General features: G+C 43.2%; 2 protein-coding genes across 7 annotated transcripts in view; one reads left to right on the forward strand and one right to left on the reverse strand.

Moving 5' to 3' along the window:
• The window catches only part of STXBP5L (syntaxin binding protein 5L), a 79,426-nt gene extending 69,794 nt beyond the window's left edge, over positions 1–9,632 (forward strand). For 4 of the 6 annotated variants that reach the window (XM_083718467.1, XM_083718464.1, XM_083718465.1 and 1 more), the window contains 2 exons: positions 1,588–1,808; positions 4,554–5,190. In XM_083718467.1, coding sequence (XP_083574593.1) covers positions 1,588–1,808; positions 4,554–4,595 — 263 coding nt within the window. In that variant the 3' untranslated portion in view covers positions 4,596–5,190. Of the gene's footprint in view, positions 1–1,587; positions 2,277–4,553; positions 5,191–9,086 lie in introns of those variants that run through there. The other 2 variants (XR_014559320.1, XM_083718463.1) reach the window with 2 other exon arrangements.
• The window catches only part of POLQ (DNA polymerase theta), a 40,266-nt gene continuing 29,523 nt past the window's right edge, over positions 7,147–17,889 (reverse strand). Inside the window, exons 22-30 of the mRNA XM_083718126.1 lie at positions 17,196–17,370; positions 15,892–16,021; positions 14,444–14,553; positions 13,393–13,577; positions 12,990–13,101; positions 11,882–12,006; positions 11,103–11,256; positions 9,144–9,259; positions 7,147–8,043 (exon numbers count right to left, since the gene is read on the reverse strand). Of these exons, the coding sequence (XP_083574252.1) occupies positions 7,930–8,043; positions 9,144–9,259; positions 11,103–11,256; positions 11,882–12,006; positions 12,990–13,101; positions 13,393–13,577; positions 14,444–14,553; positions 15,892–16,021; positions 17,196–17,370 (1,221 nt within the window). The 3' untranslated portion in view covers positions 7,147–7,929. The remainder of the gene's footprint in view (positions 8,044–9,143; positions 9,260–11,102; positions 11,257–11,881; positions 12,007–12,989; positions 13,102–13,392; positions 13,578–14,443; positions 14,554–15,891; positions 16,022–17,195; positions 17,371–17,889) is intronic.

The following is a 17,889-nucleotide window of genomic DNA, read 5'->3' on the forward strand; positions in this document are numbered from 1 at the left end:
TGTCACTGCTCACTGGAGGAAAACCAAGGATATAACTGTGGCGATCACACAGGGCCCCTCGACGTTTGATGGTCTGTTGACCCTGTGCCACCACTGTGATTGCTTTCTTCGCTGCCACCAACCCGTTTCTCTCGGCGACACACGGAGTCCAGTCAGTTGTTAACATTAACAGATAATCAAGTTTATCTTATAGGCATGAACAAGCTTATGGTTTCAGTTAATTTTTCTTGGCAGTTTCTTAATCTTAGTTCCTTAACTGTCCTATTCGTTCCTAAGAACTTCAAACTGATTAGCCCAACTACAGTGGTGCCTCGCAAGACGGAAAACCCGCTAGACTCCGTTTTGGAGGCGTTTCGCAAAACGAATTTCCCTATGGGCTTGCTTCGCAAGACGAAAATGTCTTGCGAGTTCCTGCGGGGATTTTTCCCTTTTCCCCCCCTTTTCCTAAGCCGCTAAGCCGCTTATCAGCTGATCCACTGATAAGCCGCTTAACAGCTGATCGCTAAAAGCCGCTAAACCGCTAATAGCGCTAATCCGCTGTCAATGGGCTTGCTTCGCAAGACAAAAAAACCGCTAGACGAAGAGCCTCACGGAACGGATTAATTTCGTCTTGCGAGGCATCACTGTATCTATCTGACTCCACCTAATAGGTCCTCTCACTCTCTCACCACACAACTCGACCAACCCACAGACTATTCTCCCTCCTCCTTCTCCAACTCCCAACTCTCAACTGACTTTCACACAACTCTCCCTCTAACCCTAACTCCTCCTATCAGTTTCCACTGGCCAATCACATCACACTCATTTTAACCCTTTCCTTATGACCCACCTAGGAGGCAAACGCCACGATAACTGATTAATAAAATGGAATAATTATCCCTTCAGAAGATGGAGCTGCTTTTGCACGACGGCCCCAGCTGTTGAACTGTCGGTACAGCATTTCAGCAAGAGGGCATGAAATAACATGTTGGCTGTATTGAATAGATATGTGAAAGGGAAATCTTCTCTCTCCCCCCCCCCCCCCCGTGGCGATCACACATGGTCCCCGGACGTTTGACAGTCTATTGATCCCTGTGCCACCACTGTGATTGCTTCCCCGCTGCCACCAACCCGTTTTTCTCGGGTACACACGGAGTCCAGACAGTTGTTAACATTAAACCAAATAAATGAGTTTATTTTATAAGCCTTAACAAGTTTCAGATCATTTTTCTTGTCAGTTTCTTAATCCTAGTTTCCTTACTGACCTGTACCTTCCTATTACCTCTAACTGATTATCCCAACTGTCTATCTGACTCCTCTCAACAGATTCTCTCACTCCCTCACATCAAACTATCCCAACCCACAGACTTAATCTTCCTCTCTCTTCTCTAACACCCGACTGACTCCCCAACAACTCCAGCGCTAACTCTAACTCCTCCCCTTGGGTTCCCACTGGCCAATCACTTCACTCATTTAACCCTTTCCTTATGACCCAGCATGATGTCACCAATGCCACCCCCCTTTTATTACAAAATAGCATCAACAAAGGGGGAGAGAAGATAGTACAGAAAGAAAACCCTCTGATTCAGTTCGGAATTCTCTTTGCAGTTGGCGAGGCTACGGCAGGAAAAGCATCTCGCAGTCTGGCTCAGCACATCCCCGGATCGGGTGGCGTCGAAGGGGTGAAAGGAGCCGCGGGCAGCGCAATCGGAGAGCTGGCTCGGGCGCGCATTGCTCTGGATGAGAGGGGGCAGAAACTGGGGGAACTGGATGAAAGGACGGCGAGAATGATGGCCAGTGCAGAAGCTTTCTCCAAACATGCACATGAGGTGAGTGGTGGTCCTCGAACGAGGCGTCAGGTTGCATTTCTTGGCGCAGACATTATGGATCTGATGTGTAGAGATCTTTCGTGTTCTACTTAATTCAAGAGGGTTCTGGAAGCTTCTCTGTGTGAAAGAAACTTCATGATGTTTGGGTTATTCCTTCCGAGAAGCTGAGTAAAGCTGGCTTAAACTGGTTCTCTTATCTCTTTTTGTCAATATCGTCCTGACTATAAAAGTAGGGCCAGAAGGAGCCTGGGTTTCTCTGTCTCTTTTCCTTCTGGTGTGGTGTTCCGTACACAGTATGCTTAGTGTTAAGGTTTAGACTTATTAGACGCTATTGTAAGTTTAAGTTACCGTATTTTTCACTCTTTTTCCCTCCTAAAAAGCAAGGGGAAATGTGTGCACGTCTTATGGAGCAAATGCAGGTGGGAGGCAGGCAGGAAAAGCCCCCAAGAGCCGCACACATGCTCCGTGCGGGTCTTGCGGGTTTCCCCCAGGAGGGAGAAGGGACTGACTGGCCGCGTAGTAAAGCGTGCAAAAGCTGTGTGTTCTTTAAAGGGTGCGCGGCTTCTGCGGGAGAATTTGATTCCCTCCCCCTCTTTCTTTTTTCCTTTTTCCTCCTGCAATTTAAATATTTTAATGTTTCAATATTTTAATGTTGTATTTTAATTTTGTTTTTAAGTTGTAATCATTCAACTTGTTTTTATTATTGCTTGGAAGCCGCTCTGAGCCCGGCCTTGACTGGGGAGGGCGAGGTATAAATAAAAATTATTACTATTATTATTATTACCTCGTAGAAAAGCCCGCAAGAGCCGTGCGCTCTTTGAAGAGTGTGTGGCTCTTGATGGCTTTTGTGGGAGGTGTGGGGAGGGACAGAGGGCAGCCCCTCAGTCGCTTCCCCCACCTCCCGGAAAAGCCCCCAAGAGCCGTGCTCCCTTTCACGAGCCGCGTGGAGCATGTGTGCGGCTCCTGGGGGCTTCCTCCCCCAAAGAGGGAGAAGGGCAGCCCGTCAGTGAAGGGAAAAGCCTGCAAGCGCCGCACACATGCTCCTCTCAGCTCATGAAAGGGAGTGCTGAGCAGAGCCTGGGGTGCATACAGGCTCTGCTCAGCGCTCCTGTCAGGACTGCCGCTAGGTCCCAGCTCACAGAGGACCAACGCCCAGTGGATGTTATATACAAAAGTCTTTATTAAAGTTTAGTTTCCATTTCCAAGCTCTGGGCGCGCAGGCCCACGTCTTAACGCTAGACCGGCTAAGTCCCCTCTGACTCACTGCTCCACCCACACCAGTTTAAGATTCTAGCCCGGCTCCACCTCTTGCGCTGCTCTTTCCTGCGTTGGGTCCTTCTGCCCTCTGGGGTTCCCTCCTTCCTGGACTCCTCTGACGCGGAGCCTCCTGAGTCTTGCCCCTCCCTCCGGCGGGCTTTAGGACCTGGCTCCCTTCCCGGGCTCCCCGCTGTGCCGCGCTCCTGTACATTTGAACTTGGTGCGCGCGCCCAGCCGGTGACTTTCCTTCTGACCGTTTCCCCGCTTCCTGATGTGGGTGTTGCCAAACCTGACTCCTCTCCTCCCTCTGGTGGTGAGGACACTTGTCCCGACTCCTGGGACTCCCCCTCCCCACTGCGCTCTGATGGAGACGCTGGTCCTGATCTCCAGCTGCTGTTCAGGGACTCCCCGCTGGCCCCTTCCTCCTGGGGCTTCCCCCCTGGAGCCCCCCTCGCTCTGGCCACCGGCGCTCCCTTCTGTGAGTCCTCCGATTCGCTAGAGAGGCTTGTGGAATAACTCTGGCCACTGTCACTGCCTGCGCCCCCCTCGTACTCCTCCTCCTCACTCTCCATTTGCTCCCTCTCCTGTGTCTCCCCTTCTGAACCCCTGACAGCTCCCTTTAAAGGTATTTTTTTTCTTGCATTCCCCTTCTAAAAACTAGGTGCATCTAATGGTCAGGTGCGTCTTATGGAGCGAAAAATACAGTAAGTCTGCTGCAACTGGATTTCTTATGGACAGGGCCAGTCCTGAATGTATTGGATTTGTGACCATTATGCTCATTTGCCTTCAGTAGCTGTAAAGCTCTGCTGGATGAAATACAATTGCCTCTTTTTGGAGTCCTGCAACGTGTTTAAGTTTTTACTCCGCTAACTATACATTGGAATCTGCTCTGGATCTATATTGAGGAGAATTTGATGACATGAGGCTTCTCATCTAGACATCAGTGGGGTAGATGGAGTGCACATTGGCCAGTAATAGCCAGTGTCACTTGGCTTGCTTTCATTCATTTTCAGCTACCGAATGTTAACACCGCTTGTGGGCGGAAGAGGTGTAAAGGACCCCTGACTGTTAGGTCCAGTCGTGGCCGACTCTGGGGTTGCGGCGCTCATCTCGCTTTATTGGCCGAGGAAACTGGTGTACAGCTTCTGGGTCATGTGGCCAGCATGACTACGCCGCTTCTGGTGAACCAGGGCAGCGCACGGAAACGCCGTTTACCTTCCCGCCTATTTATCTACTTGCACTTTGATGTGCTTTCGAACTGCTAGGTTGGCAGGAGCAGGGACTGAGCAACAGGCGCTCACCCCGTCATTGTGGGGATTCAAACCACCGACCTTCTGATCGGCAAGTCCTAGGCTCTGTGGTTTAACCCACAGCATCACCCGCGTCCCCAGAAGAGGTGTACTCTGCTTCAAAATATTGGGAATCAATGTTGAACTGTGACTTCTTCATTTGTGTCTCTCGGATAATATTGCTTTTTCACTCCTGCAGGTAATGTTGAAATACAAGGACAAAAAATGGTACCAGTTTTGACTTTTAACCATGAAGAAGCAAGACTTCTGTGTACTGAGAACAGGAGTCAAAGGACCTTGAGGCCTTATTCTAAAAATCCAGTCATTGGGCAGAAGCAGCTCCTTGGAATCCCTTTCACACTAGAGGATCAAGTGAGAACTTTTTCAGAGACCTAGACGTGGTGGGTCTTTGTAATCAAGTCTCTTCCTCCCAACTCCCACCGGAACAATCATCTTTAACAGGTAATGATTTCACTGGAATTAGGTTTGAACTGTGGGGAGGACTGTCGATAGTTTAAAATGTCCTGTACAAAATAGATTGTTAATGCATTTAAACTTTAAAACTTTGCATGACTAATTGACTTCTCATACAAGCAAGGCGCAAAAGCAAAGCATGCTGTGATTGAAGAAAAGGGATTTCCTTCTAAGTTCCACAAAAGAAATAAGCAGCAACACTTTCTTTTTAAAGCAAAGAAGTCAGTACATCTCAAGCATGTTGCTCTCAACAGACAATGCCCTGCATTCCTCTCATTTGACATTCCTTTTCTGTAGACAATCTTAAGTTTGAAAACACTTGTGCATTTCATTAGTAGAAAAATAAAGTAAGATTAAACTTCCGTGGCCAATTGATGGTGCTTTATTTATGCAGCGGTCGACGTTAGTCAAAGCCCAAGAGGACATCATGTAGCTGTGAGAAAGGAGAACCTTTTCCTGGCAATTGGAAATCGCAGCAGGATTGTAGAAATACGAGCTGCTTTCCTAGTGTTGGAAAATATAGCAATGAAGCAGTTTAGGCCAAGAAATCAACCCCTGTGATCTGTCAGCATGCCAAACACTGAGGGAGACTGATGACCCAATAAAGGGGAGATCGGAAGGTGCCTTGGAGGGAGTCTGAGGTCAGGATTCAGGACCAGGTTCCAGCATTTCGGGGGGTTGGACTAGATGACCCTCGGGATCCCAACTCTGATTCTGTGGGCAGTGCTCCTGCAGCAGAAGCCAAACATCCAAGTGGTCTCAGCAATGTCCTAGAGCAGCTGGGCGATCACTGACTGGCGTCCCGGTCAGGGTCTGTTTTCTGCTGGGGGCCTTTGGGATCTTGGGGTTTCCAGCTGGGGAGATCTCTCCTTGGGGCGCTTCTTTGCCCCGAAAGAGTCTGGACCAGAGTCCCATTTGGGGGCAAAAGTCCCAAACCATGGGTGTTTGTCCATTCTGCTGGCTTGGCCCACTATTTAGTATGAAACCTCTTTAGTTTGCCAATCAACCACCAAGTTTGTATCACAGGCGGTTTTAGGGTAGTTTTATGCCACTAAAATTTGGAAACCCAGAGTCTGCCACTTGGGGCTTTTAAGGTTGCATAAATTGTATATGATGCACTCATGCAAACAAAGTGGAACCTTATCTTTTTTAGTTAATCATGAGGTTTTTAATAATAGTAAATTTTTATGTGTACCCCGCCCTCCCCTGCTGGGGCCAAGCTCATAAAACTAACACAGCATACAAAGAACATAAAAACAGACCATCAATTAATTAAAATACATCTTAAAATTAGTCCAGAGCAAATTAAAATCTGGACAGATGGCAGTCCATGGGCAAAATTGAGAGTGGTTAATATTCTCCAGGGACAACTGTTGCCACTGGTCTGCCACTGTGACAGAGCGTTCCACCAGATCGGAGCCACGGCCAAAAAAGCCCTGGCTCTGGTCAAGGCAGTTTGATCTCCCTGGGGCCTGGGATCTTCAGGGTGTTATTATTTGCAGACCTTAAGGTCCTCCATGGGGCAGACCAGGAGAGGCGGTCCCGTAGGTACGAGGGTCCTAGGCCCTATAGGGCTTTAAAGATTTAAATCAACACCATAAACCTGATCCTAAACCTGAGCCACAGAGAAGTTAGGCTGGCCTCAACCAGAGCCAGGGCCTTTTCGGCCGTGGCCCCGATCTGGTGGAACGCTCTGCCCCAAGAGACTAGGGCCCTGCAGGACTTGACATCTTTCCGCAGGGCCTGCAAGACAGAGCTGTTCCACCAGGCCTTTGGCCAGGGCACAGCCTGACTCCCTCCTTTGGCAATCCTCACTGAACTCTAGCCCAATGGTTGCCATTAATGTGATTTAAATTAATTTTATAATGAAATGATTTTAGAATGTGTATCATTTTATTGTTGTTAGCCGCTCTGAGCCCAGCTTCGGCTGGGGAGGGCGGGATATAAATAAAATGTTTTTATTATTATTATTATTATTATTAATAATAATAATAATAATAATAATAATAATAATAATAATAATATTTTATTATTCTTATTATTATCCTATACTCCACCGGGAGCAAGCGCAGGTGTTATAGCACGAGATGAATGTGCTCCCGCAGCAAAGACCCCGTGAGCAGTACACATAAGAAATTATTGATAAAGCACATCTAAAACTCACATGCACACATAAAATTATAAATACCGCAAATACAAAAATCAGTGTAACTTTTCAAAAAACAACCCGCAGGCATCTAACAATATATCAGGTGGCCTACCTGTCAAAGCACAGTGCTATTCCTTTTTTCAAGTATCGCTCCAGCGAAGGAAAGTGATATAAAAAATCTGTTTATTATTTACACAGCAATGAAATAATATCATAGTTTACAAAGCAAACGATTCATTGGTTAAAATGCCTAGCAGAAAACCCACAACAGGAGCCAGAATCACAGGATGCTGCTACCTGCTTTAGAGACAGGAAAATCAGATCAAGTTCATTTTCTCAAAGCAAACCTATTTCACAAATTTACTGCTTTTGAATTGTGCACACTTTGGAAAGACTGCCAGTGTCTTCTACTGTCTCCTGTGCATGTGGTGTAAAATGCAGCGAGTCATATGCATGTATGAATTCCCAGGAGAATGGCATCCTTTTTTAAAAGATGCAAGTATGACAGAAATCTGAGCTATAGCTGCCCTCAATTGTATATTCAGTTGCGCACATTGTGATTTTTTTTTGGGGGGGGGGGTGTCAAATTTTCCAGAGGATCCCAGCTGGAAAAGCTAATGTCAAAGCTCAGAATGCTTCTCCCAAGTCAGTTATGAAAGAGAAAAATTGTAGGCCTTCAAATAAATAAATATATTACTAGGAATTAATTTAAATACTTTGCATTTCATTGTGATTTCTAGTTATGCGACACGTCATTTAGAGCTGCCTTCTCCAACCCGTCACCCTCTAACTGTATTGGACTATGGAGGTTGGGGAAGTGCGATTTAAAGATTCATATGAGAATTCAAAATTGTCATTGAAAGAAATGGATCCCGTTGTCCAGACTCATCAGAGACGTCTTGCATTTTGCTGCAGCATCAGGCAGCGCAGTACAAACTTCTATATTACCTGTTCACAACTCCAGCTCTTGCAGGTCTCCCCAGCTGGGCCCAACTTTGACTTTGACCGACAGCTTCGCCAAGAGTTTTACAGCGTGTTCCATTTCATGTTTAACAATCTGTGCCACCTAAAGGACAAGGCACTTAGAAGACTCAGGGGGACAATAAGGCAGAAAGGGCCGCAGTTTATTTAGTCCAGTTGACCAGACATTTCCAACTGGTATCCTATCTGGAAACGCCTCTAAAAGCGGGTCAGAATTAGGCTGGAATTCAGAGAAGCTGAATGCAAATTTCCGGGAGCCAGAACTCTCCCAGGAAAAGCTCACAACACACCCTCAAGTTTGTGTCTCCCTTTCAAGAAATGCAGCTTTGTACACCCACAGAAAACAGTTACAAGGTAGAGGTAAATTGCATGTTACGGCAGAGTAAAAAGCCAATACACAAGTCATTTGTTGCAAACACAACAAGGTGAGAAGAGGAAAATCACATATAAGCACTGGGAGATACTATAGATTGATTCAGCGACAACTCTGAATGGCACCCATATTTCCATCGTACTTCTATAGTTTACTGAAGCCAACACTGGTGAACAAACAGGGTGGATTTGATTTAAATCAAATTGATTTAAATCACTTTTTTACAGAAAGAGTCATTCTTGCTGGTATCATCTTAATATTTACAACCAGAGGAAGGTTTCATTTTTGGAATAATTAATTTTCAGAGTAGTTTTTACAGTTACATCAAAAATTACTGATTTGGTTATACTATTAGAAATAGGTAATTATGAAATTATTGTGAGGTTTAATAAGTTAACTGTTTATGTTAGGAAAACTTTTCTGCTGTACTTTATTAGAAGGAGACAAATAATCATTTCCTTAATAACCAATTATTTAACTAAAACAGTAACATTATAGCATATGTATCCATGTTTGTTACCTGATGTGGTTAAACAATTAACTGAGTTTTAGCACACATGAAAGGCTTACAACAAATTCTTATTTCCCGATGAATAGCCTTTGGACTATAATGTAATTGAAATAGAAAACTATCTTTAGAAAGATTTTTCCTCCAAAATGTTTTATTTTAAAAAATCTGATTTAAATGGAAAAAATATATTTTGATTTTTTTAAAAATCGTTGATTTTTATCCACCCTGTGAACAAACACACCAGCCACATTCTATTAGAGGGATGCACTCCCCAGTTTTCAGTAAAACCAATTCCTCCTACCTGAATCAGGCTGTCTTCTGCAACCTCATAGAGAAGCTCATCATGCAGCTGGAGGATGAAGAAACCTCCAGGTACGGAATGTACCATCTTCTTCTTTTCCATCCTCTCTGGTTTTCCTAGGCAGAAGGAAACCTAAACAATGACTTAAATCATGCTTATGGTAAGAGCTATACAAATTCACAAGTACCACAAGACATTATTTGTATTTGTTCTGTATTGCTATATAATTGTTATGGCCTGTAAACAACTAAAAACTTGGGCAGGATTTGAGTGACGCTTGTTGATGTACTAAAAACTAAGGTAAAAATTGATTGTTTTAAGAGAGAGAGATAAAATATACGATGTAGTAGAAATAGCTTGATATTGGAAACCATGGAGGAGGGGAGGGAAGTCTAAGGATTCAGGGAACCCTAAATGTTGATGGGTATGACTGATGTTTGAATTCAAATGTATAGTGTAAAACTGAATAAAAAAGAATTTGAAGAAAAATATTTAATTGTGATGGCTTTACTCCTTTATTGCTCTGGCATTTCTATTTCTTTAGTATTTCTGTTCCGGTATTGGATAATATCTCATTCCTCTTCTAGGTTTTTAAATCAAATTTAGTTTTATATAAGAATGTTTCTAAAAATTAAGAAAAACGGAAAGTATATTATTCATAATTTGTTATATTTTGTATCAAATATCTTTGCATCTGGGAAAACCATGTGTTTGTAATGCCAGTGTTCAATTGATTCTGTTTAATTCTGCCTCCACCTTTCAGTCTTAAAATAGCTTGTAAATTTGGCCATAACTGTGTATTGTACATTTTTTGTTCCCATTCCAAGTGGGATTTGAGTCTTTTTTCCAACGACTAGCATAAAGCAACCCAGGCAGATGGGTGGCGAAAATAAATATATTCTTAGACTGCAACAATCATATAGAATATTAGTTCTTATTATTGTACAGGTACTTGCATTAATTAACAAGAATAAAGCAGCATCCAGATTTAATTTTAGTTTCATTATTTTCTGTATTTTGAAACCAAAAGTCGTTTGCTTTGTTACACAGCCACTATATGGATAAAGTTGCTACATTTCCAACATCTATCATATATATCATGAAGCTTTTCAGGGGTCATTTGGTTATCATTTTACTGCAGTTTTCAAGTATATTTGAACATGATGAAAAAGTATTACCCATTTCAAAATATTCACTCTTGCAGGTATCAAACATTATTGCAGCCCCTAAATAAATGACTGTTCTGCAAAGTGTATTTCTTTGTTTTTCCCCACAATGCTAGATAAAAATAAAATGTAAAATTCTACTTGTTTTACCTACGGCACTTTCTACCGTTAGAAAGCTGTTTTCAAAGTTTATGCTGTCCCTTGCATAGAATCATATATGAAATAAATCATGAATGAGTGCCCTTGCTGCTGTAATTTAAGGAAAATCCATTTTTCTTGGCTAATGCCATCACCTCTAATACAACAGGCCACGTGAGCATTAGAGTCTTTTATCTGATGAAGTAATAATAATAATAATAATTTTCATTTATACCCCGCCTTTCCCAGCCAAGGCCGGGCTCAGGGTGGCTAACAAGCAATAATAAAAACAAGTTGAATGAATACAACTTAAAAACAAGATCAAAATATTCAAATATTAAAATGCAGCCTCATCACAGGAGGAGAAAGGAAAAAGTAGGGGCTAACCCACGAGTTCCTCATACCTCGATTTCTTCAAAGTCCTCAAAGCCTTGCTCAAGGGATCAGGAAAATGTAAATGAGCACAGGGAAATCATGGTGACCTGGGAATAGTGACCCACCATTTGAAATAATTCTACTGGCATACATGCAGCCCAAATCCAGCTGTTTCATACAGAGGAGGCGGCTCTCGGAAGAGAACACTATCCCCCACCCAGTAACATTTTTAGATTGGGAACATTTGCTACCAGATACAAAGCCTCGGGAGAAAACATACCCGTTTGTCTTTTTTGGAATGAGCTCTCCAAGTGTGCATAAGATTTTACTGCTGAAGGGAAAGATTCCAGCTGAGCCTGAATATTCACTGTGGCTGTTTTGACAATATCCGCTGCAGAGCCCTGGACGACAGTATTCACAGCTTGCCTCTCTGCCTAAAGTTACAAGATGACTTAGAAGAAGAAGCCAACTTCCCCTCCCCAACAACAACAAATCTTTTCAGTGCAGAGTTTCTGAAGTGGACAGCCTGAACCCCTAAAAGGAGGAATAGAAGGGACAGAAATTTTGAGGAAATTGCAGCTGTCTAGTCTTCCTTCCACATCTCAAGCCTGAGTGAGTGGGAGAAGCAGGGAGAGAACGAAAGCCTTGCAGAAAGCAAGAATCCCAAAAGTAACCTTCAGCTTTGCACAGTCTCTCCAATCCCTGCTCAGTTGCAATGCACAACTAGTTGAAAACAGGGCAGTGGATTCTGAAGTTTTAGAAGGAAATGTTAGGAGCAGCTATGGAAAACTGCTATATTCTTCTGGTATTGCTTGCAGTTTCGGTAAGACAGTTGAGGGCACCTTGGTCCCTGAAAGCTCCTCCAGCAAAAAGGAGATCCAACATGCACAAGACGTGTGCAAACTAAATTTAAGCTGGCTCATCTTAGATTGAATGGGCACAGTAATATATTACCAAAGTCAATATCACTGGGGGGGGGGGAGTAAAACTCAGCTAGCTCAATGGATCTCCCTGCTCAGCTAGATTTTAGCAGCTGAAAAAAACCACTTCTTTGCATACCTGAGCCTTTCTGTAAGGATTTGAGTCCTTAATTGCTGGCAGGTACCTACGCCGCCCCATGATTGTCTGCACAAACCCATCTCTGCTGCACTTCTGGACTGTTTCTCTCAGGAATTTCTGAATACCTATTTAAAAGAAAGAAACAGCGTTGTGCAACTTCCAGTTCAATCCAAAATATTCAACAGCAGCTGCTCTAGTTAATTCTGTGTATATGCTGACATTTCATACGGACGCTTCCATGCTTGGAGTCAACATGTTCAGAACTTCCCTATCCCATCAGCTTAAGAAAGGAAAAGAAGATACAAGGAAACTCTTCCCAATTTATTTTGTTGTTGTATTTTACATTTCAGCTGCAAGATTGTGGAAACGTGCAAATCAACAGTGGATGTACAGCCTTCTTTGCTGTTTTGTTTATTGCATTTCTATCCCGTCTTCCTTCCATCATGAAGTTTAAGGCAGCATACATGCAGTAAAGGAGCCCTGGACAATTAATCCAGGCAAAGGCAAAGGGTTGTGGCGCTCATCTCGCTTTCAGGCCGAGGGAGCCGGCGTTTGTCCACAGACAGCTTTCCAGGTCATTCAGCCAGCAGGACTAAACCGCTTCTGGCGCAATGGAACACCGTGACAGAAGCTAGAGCGCACAGAAACACCATTTACCTTCCTGCCACAGTGGTACCTATTTATCAACTTGCACTGGTGTGCTTTTGAACTGCTAGGTTGGCAGGAGCTGGGACAGAGCAACAAGAGCTCACTCCATCAAGGGGATTCAATGACCCCAAAACTTTGTTCAGTCACACGCCAGTGTTTTATTTTCTTCTGCTATCCAATTCTGCAGCCAACAGACCACTGTATGTACCATGTACATGTACATTCATAGTGTTTCATTTTGCATTTTGGATAATACACAGAACTCCAAGTTGCCACAACTCTCAAGAGTTTATGTAAGGTAAGTTCTTGGCTCAGTATCTTGAACTCCCTTTTAAACCCACACCAAAAAGGTTACAAAAAACATAGGCAAAGAGATTTACACAACTCACTATATGCTTGGTATTATTAATCAGATAATTATGCCAAAAACCCAGGACAATCAGATGCTAGCAATCTTTACCTGAGTATCTTGATTTGAAGGAGTCAATGTAGCAGGAGGCATCTTTTTCCTCAACACCCATCTGCTCTCCTAAAGATTTCGCTCCTATTCCATATATTATTCCATAACAAATCTAGAAAAATAATGCAATTTTAATTTTAATTCTAGAGTACACTCTACAACCAAGGGGACTAAAGTGCGCGAAAAACTGTTTGATTACTTATAAATGAGGTTTGTTTATTAGAATAAAGCACAATTTTTACAAAGCAACAAAGGACACAAATTTCAAACATTCAATATGCCAGAGTTTGCTCATTTCTATTTAGTTGAATCCATCCCTCAGCCTGTACAACTTATTTCAAAACCCACTATCATTCAATTATATGAAAATGTTCCAAGAATGCTGGATGCTTCCGTAAGTTACCTGCTTGGCTTGTTGCCTTAAATCATCCCCCACTGCTTCAGAGTCAATCATCTTCCACTCGGCCGCAATGCTTTTGAAAACATCAGAACCATCATTTAAGACCTGGAGAAGCCGCTTGTCACAGCACAAATGAGCCAGGATCCTCAACTCAAGCTGGGAATAATCAGCTGCCAAGATCAAGCCTCCTGCAGCCAATAAACAGAATAATTCCTAAAGTGGACATTTATTTCAGGTAGTAAAACAGGTTCCTTCTTTGAAATTATTGTTCATTCAAGCAATCCACAAACATGGGATTCTGATTTGTTTGAAAATGGAAGCAAATGCTCCTGATTTATTCCTCGCACCTGTGAAATATGAGAAAGGAAGGGCGAGTGCATGAGCCCAAGGTCAGCCCAACTCATTCACAAAGCAGGAAACCATGGTTTCTTGTTAGGTCTGTAAAGAACCATTTGGCATACTATCTTTGAAAACATTGAGCTTCTTCAGATGCAATGCCAAAACATGACTAAGGAGCCTAGTCGCCACAATACCATGCCACTTCATCTGAATGTGCAAACTATGGTGTGTTTTTGCCTGCAACCCTAGGGCCGCCATACATCTGGATTTTCCCAGACATTACCAGGATTGCAAAGGTGGAGTTGACGTCCAGGGGGAATTTCTGTAAGGCAGCGCTTTGTCCTGGATCTTAGGCAGGTCAATCAACAACTTTTGGGGTGTCCTGGTTTTTACTTTTTGAAATATGACAACCCCATGCAAACCATGACAATAAGCTCTGGTTGGCGATCTTGGTTAGATGAAAAGTACAAGCCATAGTTTGCCCATTTCAGAAAAAGCTGATAAACTCTGATTTCCTTCAAACAGTGACGGGGAGTGACACATAAGAAGAGGCAGCAGTACATGATGCTGCCAAGTTTTCTCAGGCTTGTTCATGTAACATCAAACCTTGGTTGCCATTGGGTCTGAATAGGCTCATTGTGTCAGCACAATATAACTGCTGTATATCCCTCTTCTACTTTTTAGCTCTATAATGAGGCAATTCTCAAGGTGTTACCTGGAAATGGCACAAAGGCATGCCTCATGCTAACAGAAAATGGTACTTTCCCCCCACTTGGTTCAGCAAGACTCCTTTGTCCATGTGATAGCACAGAATGCTTTCTCCATCTGTAAAATAAAATTAAATAACTGGCATCTAATTGACTTCTGTAAGACACAAAATGTTAAACCAAACAGCAGAGTTAAATCTAATATCTGTAGCAGTAAACACAAAATAACTTCATTATTTATGGCTGACTGTTACTCTGGTTTGCTTGCAATAGGCTAGTCAAGCAGTAATTTCTAGAGGGTGGGTTTTGTCGCTTGATAGGTCTGGCTTGTAAGGTTGGACATTTAGAGCCAAGCAAATAATCATTTAAAAATGCATCTATTCAGATACTTCAAAGTTTTTTCTCATCTTCATTTTTATACAACACTCCACACACACAAACTTCTTTTCATTCCCAATAGGGTTCCAATAAGATGTTACAGTACTTATGTACTTATTGTGATGTGCCATCTCTGGCCTTGGCAGTAGGCACATGAATTTCATGTACATCCTGCAGTTTCAGGACGTGAGGTTTTGGTGACACTTTGCAAGGTGTACATATCACAGCGATTCTAAGTGGGAAAATATCTACCTTGATGGCCTTCGTTTTAGAGAGTACTTGTACAAGCCTCAATCCAGTTGGCTTTTCCTGAACTCCTGTATATTTTCCTAAAGATCAGGTTTTTGAATAATTAGATGCTGTAGCCATGCAACCTTATTTGTGTGCCCCTTCTACGAGAGTTCTGGAGGGGGGCAACATGAGAACAGGCCTTTTCTGAGGAATGTTCCCTCCAGGGAGGCTCCCCTGGCACTTTCATTACATGTCTATTGGCGCCAGGCGAAAATGCTCCTCTGTAACCTGGCCAATAGCTGATTTGACAAATCAACAGATTTTTAAATGTATTTGGGGGGGGTGGTATTGGTTTGTTTTTGTTACTTATTTTGTGTTTTCATTTTGTATTTTTATGCTGTAAAGCACCCAGTGATCATCGGATGAAGGGTGGTATACAAATTTAATAAATAAAATAATATACTATGGAAAAGAACAAAACAATGCACCAAAATTTGTCATTTTTTGTTTATAAATGCAAGTGTGGCAATGTGCAAATGCAGGCAGTTAAGCAAACTCCACAACCACATCAGTTTACAGATTATTCCTTATGTTTCCTGCCAGCAGCTCCTGTATTAACTATAGAGCCAAGACATGTTCAAAGGGGACGAGATGCAGCCACCTTGCTAATGTCAAGCCAGTGTGATTAATGCTTTGATGGAAGACGTTCTGGGAACTCATTGCAAACCACCTTCAGTTTCATGGTGGAAAAAAGGCACCCTAACTTTGATACATTCTGGTCTTTTCAGGAATGTATCAGAAAAAATCTGACAGCTGATATAAAAAAAAATAGATGAGAAAACTTTACCTGCTTCTGAGTAACCTGAGTCCATTGTGTTCCTTCTGGGAAGGTGGACTCTCTTCAACCATGGTTGGCATTTCAATTTCAAAGTCTTTTGGCACATTCTGTATATTTGGTTCCCTGAAGCTTATACGGCCTAAAAGCAAACGTGGTGCAAAGGTGAAAAGACAGGCAGTATGTTGCAGTACAGCAGACATCTGAAGGAATACTGAAGCTAAAGCTAAAGCACTAAATGCTGAACTGCAAAAACAGACTTGACCAACAGGCTTCCAGTTTTGCAGAACAAAGTACTCTTTAAAAGATGGTGCTCAATTAGTACATTTCAAAATTCTAGTGTTTATATGGAATACATATGATGCAAATTTAAAAAGCTCACTCCATGAGTTACAGAGAGCTGAGGTGACAAAGCATCAAGCAAACTGGCAGGTTAAGCAGCCAAGTGACTGGGGGATAAGTAACACTCATTTCAATCATTTTTTAAGCATCAGATCTGACCAACAAGGGCACAGCAAGGGCACTGTGTTCAAGGAGCTAAATCCTATATAGCTCAGGGGCTACATCCTCGGTAAGCCTGTAGAAACTGAGCTTTCAATTTTACCCAAGACAGCAAGCTTCAGGGGCTACAGTAAACAAGGAAATTTTGGAGAAAGGGTAAAAAGAAAACTGCACTAATATACAGTTCCACACAATACAGATCTAGCTAGTAGGTTGGTCAGCTCAGAAAAAGAGGCTTAGTTAAGAGCAGAGTGAGTTCAGCAGTCGGGCAAGGAGGCCTCAAAGTAGCAGGTGGGCATTTCAGTAATTTAAAAAAAAATGTAACCACAGGACAATGGTGGGGAAGCTCCAGTCTGCAGACCCAAATAGGTTCACCAGCCCTCTGAATTTGGCCCACAAGGCCATCTGAATAAACCACACATGCCCGTTAGCTACCTGACATCAGGCACAGAGGTATCTGGTCTCCAATATTAACATGAAGCACCACTGTGCAAAGATGGGGAAGAAACCTCTGCATGCTTCTGGGGCTTGAACTTTGTGGATTTGGCAGGTGGGCAGTCCTTCCAAGCTGCCGAAATAGCTTGTGGAGGTTGGGCCACTTCTGGATGTGCTCCCGCAGCTTGAACCAGTTCCACATTCCTGCTCTAGGGACACTCAATCAACGAGTGATCTTTCCCACAACAAGTGCCATCAGACAAAAACCGCAAAGCTTCCATGATTCCTTTGGACCATGCGCTAGCCTTCCTGGTTCTTTTTCAGTCATACGTTGATAAACCGCCAAGGAGATACCTTCCGATGTAAAAAGCACCTGCTACCTGTAGCGCTGTGAGTCTGAGAAACAGGATAGATCCGTTCCATGCCCAGCACAGGGTTTAAACGCTTCTCCCTCTGCAGTGGAAACACCACTTTGGTCATGGCATTGGTGATCTTCCTCCATTCTAAAATCAGGCCTGGCAAGGGGTGCAAGGCCTTCAGTTTCTCCAGAACATCCTATGGAAATTAACCGTGGCACAAGTCAGTTAGCTGTCTTTCACACTGATTCTTTGTAACACTGGGAGCACTGAAAAATATTATGGGCTATACGAGGGGACAGCCAGGCTAGCATGGTACCGGGAGTCCTGTACCAAGGACCTCCTTTCTTTCCTGCTTTGACTCCACCGTAGACGGGACAGAAGATGACAAAGCAGAGCCATTGTGATGCTTGGAGAAAAGAGTTGGGAGATGATGGGGAAGATCAAGCAGCCCCTCTCTCTTATGGTTTACTGCCTTTTCTCTTCTTGGAACTTTCCCCCTTAAGCCTTACAGAAAGCCCTAAGCAAACTTGTCTTCTCATTCCAAGGCAGGAAGCCAAAAATGCTTTTCCTGGCTGAACAATTACCTTAGTGCCATGTTGAATGGAATTCGCTGCCACAATAATGTGTCATAGCCATTGGCTCAGTAAACATTTTTTAAAGGATCAAGCAGATTGGGGTTGGGCTAGGTGGCCTTCGCGGTCCCTTCCAACTCTAC

This window comes from Podarcis gaigeae, assembly GCF_964106915.1.
Source record: "Podarcis gaigeae genome assembly, chromosome: 17".
In the NCBI taxonomy this organism is placed as follows: Eukaryota; Metazoa; Chordata; class Lepidosauria; order Squamata; family Lacertidae; genus Podarcis; species Podarcis gaigeae.